This window comes from Malurus melanocephalus, unplaced genomic scaffold, assembly GCF_030028575.1.
Source record: "Malurus melanocephalus ecotype Western Australia unplaced genomic scaffold, MMel_1.1 scaffold_2244, whole genome shotgun sequence".
Classification (NCBI taxonomy): Eukaryota; Metazoa; Chordata; class Aves; order Passeriformes; family Maluridae; genus Malurus; species Malurus melanocephalus.
In genome coordinates, this window is record NW_026625476.1 from 5,646 (window position 1) to 10,433 (window position 4,788).

General features: G+C 67.0%; 1 protein-coding gene across 1 annotated transcript; it reads left to right on the forward strand.

Annotated features, from left to right (window-relative positions):
- Positions 1-759: 759 nt before the first annotated feature.
- Positions 760-4,782, forward strand: LOC130587681 (sphingomyelin phosphodiesterase 5-like; the record flags this gene model as incomplete). Its single annotated transcript, XM_057388654.1, has 3 exons — positions 760-982; positions 2,755-4,148; positions 4,757-4,782. Coding segments are annotated over 3 exons (1,643 nt in total), but the record flags the coding sequence as incomplete, so codon positions are not given.
- Positions 4,783-4,788: the final 6 nt, after the last annotated feature.

Genomic DNA, 4,788 nt, shown 5'->3' on the forward strand with positions numbered 1-4,788 from the left:
TTCCCAGAGATCGCAGTGCCCCCAGCMTTCCCAGTGCYCCCAGYAACTCCAGTATCMCAAATATCCCCAGTGTCYCACTGYCCCCAGAGTCCCCACTGTCCCCAGTGTCCCAGTGCTCCCAGTAACTCCAGTGCTCACAACATTCCCACAGACCCCAGAGTCCCCAGTATCCCCATTGTTCCCAGTGCCCCCAGTATCAGCAGTATCCCCAGTGTCCCCATTGTTCCCAGTGTCCCCAGTTTCCCAGTGCCCCAAATATCCCCAGTAACCCCAATGCCCCCAGCGCTCCCAGTAACCCCAGTACTCCCAGCATTCCCAGTGTCCCCAGTGCTCCCAGTGTCCGGCACCGTCCCACGCTGGGAGTGGCCAGCTGTGGTGTCAGGCGGGATCCAGGAAGAATTTGGGCAGGATCCGGGAAGGAACCGGGAAGGACGCGGGCAGGAGTCAGGCAGGTGTCACCTGTCCAGGTGAGGTGTCACCGGCCCAGGAGAGGTGTCACCRGCCCGGGTGAGGTGTCACCGGCCGCGTGCAGTGGCCGCGGGGCTCGGAGCTGCCGGGAACCTGTCGGGCCAGAYCGGCCGGACAAGACTCACCTGGCCGGACTCATCCACCTGGGCAGGGGGCGGAGCAGGGACTGACCTGGCCGGGATCAGGGGCCAAAACTCACCTGGACAGGGGGAGGAGCCGGGACTGACCTGGCCGAGATCAGGGGCCATAGCTCACCTGGACAGGGGGCGGAGCAGCGACTGACCTGGACAGGGGGAGGGGCCGAAATTTATCTGGACAGAATCAGGTGCCAAAATTTACCTGGACAAGGGGTGGGGCCTGGACTCACCTGGCCGGACTCATCCAGGAATCACCTGGACAGGGGAGGGGCCGGGACTCACCTGGCCGGGATCAGGGGCCATAACTCGCCCACTCCACCCTCAGCCCGTGCGGGGTCCTGGTAGGTCCCTTGACCCGCCCCCGAGCTCGGGGACAGGTGAGGGGACAGCTGCGGGGGGGGGGGAGGGTCTGGGGACACAGGTGACCACTGCGGGGGTGGCCTGAGGACACAGGTGACAACTGCTGCGGCCACCTGGGCCACCGGACGGGAAGGGACCGGAGCGGTTCTCCCGGGCTGTGCCCACCTTAGGTGACATCGGGGACACCGCGGGGACTCTGGGGGGACACCGGGGGGTCCTGTGCCCGTCACCCYCCACGCCGCTCCCCGGCCGGTCCTGGGGACAAGGGACAGTCCCGGGGGCGCGGGGGACGGTCCCGGCCGAGGGACATTCCCACGGTGGCAGCTGGGACGCGGGGGAGGGGCAGCTCCTGGACACGGGAGTTTCCCACGGTGGCCGGGATGGGGCGGGGGGAGGGGGTCCCGCTCCGGCCACCGTAGCTTCCTACGGGGGGGTCGGGGGGGCATTCCCACGGTGATGGTCAAGGTGAGGAGGGGTCTCACTCCGGCCACGGGAGTTTCTCATGGTAGTGGTCAGAGTGGGGAGGGGTCTCACTCTGGCCACGGGAATTTCCCGCGGTGGTGGTCAGGGGTCTCGCTCCGGCCACGGGAGTTTCCCGCGGTGGTGGTCAGGGGTCTCGCTCCGGCCACGGGAGTTTCCTGCAGTGGTGGTCAAGGTGGGGAGGGGTCTTGCTCCGGCCACAGGAATTTCTCATGGTGGTGGCCAGAGTGGTCAGGGGTCTCACTCCGGCCACGGGAGTTTCCCACAGTGACCAGGATGGGGAGGGGTCTTGCTCTGGTCACGGGAGTTTCCCGCGGTGGTGGCCAAGGCGGGGACGGGTCTCATTCCGGCCACGGGAGTTTCGCGCGGTGGTGGCCAGGGGTCTCGCTCTGACCATGGGAGTTTCCTGAAGTGTGGTCTAGTGGGGAGGGGTCTCGGTCCGGCCACGGGAGTTTCGCACGGTGGTGGTCAAGTGGGGAGGGGTCTCACTCTGGCCACGGGAGTTTCCTGTGGTGGTGGTCAAGGTGGGGAGGGGTCTCACTCCGGCCACGGTAGTTTCCCGTGGTGGTGGTCAGGATGGGGAAGGGTCTCACTCCAGCCACAGGAATTTCTCATGGTGGTAGCCAGAGTGGTCAGGGGTCTCGCTCCGCCCACCGGAGCTTCCCATGGCGGGGTCCGGGGGCATTCCTGCAGTGGTGGTCAAATGGGGAGGGGTCTCACTCCGGCCACGGGAGTTTCCCACAGTGGTAGTCAGAGTGAGGGGTGGTCCCGCTCTGGCCACCAGAGTTTCCCACGGTGGTGGTCAAGGTGGGGAGGGGTCTCGCTCCAGCAACAGGAGTTTCCCRTGATGGTGGTCAGGGGTCTCACTCTGACCACGGGAGTTTCCTGCAGTGGTGGTCAGGGTGGGGAGGGTCCCGCTCCGGCCACAGGAATTTCTCATGGTGGTGGCCAGAGTGGTCARGGGTCTCACTCYGGCCAYGGGAGYTTCCAACGGTGGTGGTCAGGGTGAGGGATGGTCCCACTCCRGCCACCGGAGTTTCCSSTGGTGGTGGTCAAGGTGGGGAGGGGTCTCGCTCTGGCCACGGGAGTTTCCTGCAGTGGTGGTCAAGTGGGGAAGGGTCTCGCTCTGGCCACAGGAATTTCCTGCAGTGACCAGGACTCCCGATTTTCCCACKGTGGCACCTGGAGGGTCCTGCTCCTCGCAGGGACAGTGTCCCGGTGATAGGGACATGGTGGGGGTCCCCTCCCCCCTCATGGGGACATGGCGGGGGTCCCCTCGCCCCCCCCTCACCGGGGTCTCTCCTCCCAGGTTGTCCCCACTGCACCGGAGCGGCCGAACCGGACTGTGGAGCCCCCCAGGACACCCCGATGCCGTGGCCACCACCGTCCACTCTGCCGGACACCCCCTTCCCCAACCGGGCACTGGCCGTAGTGGCCGCGGTGGCCGAAGGGCTGCTGGCCCCCGGCTACTGGGCGCTGAACTGGCTGCTGGCCCTGCAGCCCACAACTGACCAACAGGCGCGCTGGCGGCGGCACCGGGCCGGACGTTTCCTYGGCGTGGCCGGCCGTGTCCTGGCGGCGCCGGCATTGGTCCTGGCGCTGGTCCTGGCGCTGCCCACGGCYGTCCTGGGGCTGCTGCTGTGGCTACCGGCTCAGGCCGCACGCCGGCCATTTGTCCATCAGTATTCAGCCACTGCGGCCACGGCCGAGCCGTGGGACCCACGGCGGCCCCATGGCCTCACCCTGCTGACCGCTAACGTGTGCCTGCTGCCCAGTGGCCTGGCCCGATTCAGCAACCTGGGTGACACCCGGCACCGCGCCGCGGTCATCGGTCAGCGCCTGGCGGCCGGAGCGCCCGCGGAACCTTCCGCTGACCGTGACGGATTGCTGGAGCCGCAGCTGGACGGGGGCTACGGGGGCTGCGGGGGAACGGTCAGCGCCGGGGCCTGGGAGTGGCCGGAGAGCGATTYGCGAATGGTGGACACACAGACGGCAGCTGATCCACCATCACAGATGGCATGGCCGGAGATGCCGATGACCAACCCAACAGCAATGGCTAGCCCATCACCAATGGTCAACCCATCATCGATGGTCAGCCTATCACCGTTGGCCAGCTCGGCACCGATGACCAACACATCACTGATGGCCAGCCCAACACCAATGACCAATACGATGCCATGGCTGGAGATGCCAATRACCAGCCCATCCCTGATGACCAACCCAACCCTGATGACCAGCCCAACACCGATGGCCAGTCCAACACTGATGACCACCCCACCACCAGTGACCAACCCCTGGCCACCAGCAGACTCAGTGCCAACACTGGACTTGCCGATGACCAACCCAACACCAGGACCCGCTCCATCACTGACCACTGACCATGGGCCGGAGCGGCCGATCCCACTGCCCGACCCGATGCCCTCGGTGCTGACCACCCGCATCCCGCCGGACACGGACATCGTGTGCCTSCAGGAGGTGTTCGATGGCCCTGCGGCCACCGTCCTGCGGCGCCGGCTCGGCCGCCGCTTCCCGCACGTGCTGTGGGGGGTRGGTCCGGGGGGGCTGCGCTGCGGCCGGCTGCGGCTACTGGGCAGTGGCCTGCTACTGGCCAGCCGCTTCCCGCTGCTGGCCGCTGGCTTCCACCCCTACCCCAACGCCGCCGGAGAGGAYGCGCTGGCCAACAAGGGGCTGCTGGTGGCACAGGTGAGGGGACATCCCGGGGGGGTGGCCGAGGTGACAYGCGGAGGGTGATGGGGAGTGGCTGAGGTGACAGGACTGACCAGGGTGCCATACAGTGGGTAATGGGACTGGCCGAGGTGGCACATGGGTGGTGACAGGGACTGGCTGAAGTGACAGGRCTGACCACGGTGACACGCGGGGGGTAACGGGACTGGCCAGGGTGACACACAGGGGGTAACAGGACTGGCCGAGGTGACACGCGGCAGGTGACGGGGACCAGCCGAGGTGACAAGGACAGGCCGAGGTGACAGAGACTGGCTGGGGTGAGACGGGGGTTTGACAGGACTGGCCGAGGTGACACATGGGGGGTGACAGGGACTGGCTGAGGTGACAGGGCTGGCTGGGGTGACACACAGGGGGTGACGGGGACTGGCCAAAGTGACAGGACTGACCAAGGTGACACACAGGCGGTAGACAGGGACCGGCCAAGGTGACAGGGATCGGCTGGGGTGATACGCGGGGGGTGACMGGACTGGCCGAGGTGACACATGGGGGATGACAGGAGCAGCCAAGGTGGCACATGGGTGGTGACAGGGACTGGCCAGGGTGACACACGGGCGATGTCCCCCCAGGTGCTGTTGGGGACAAGGCGTGGCCGGCGCGT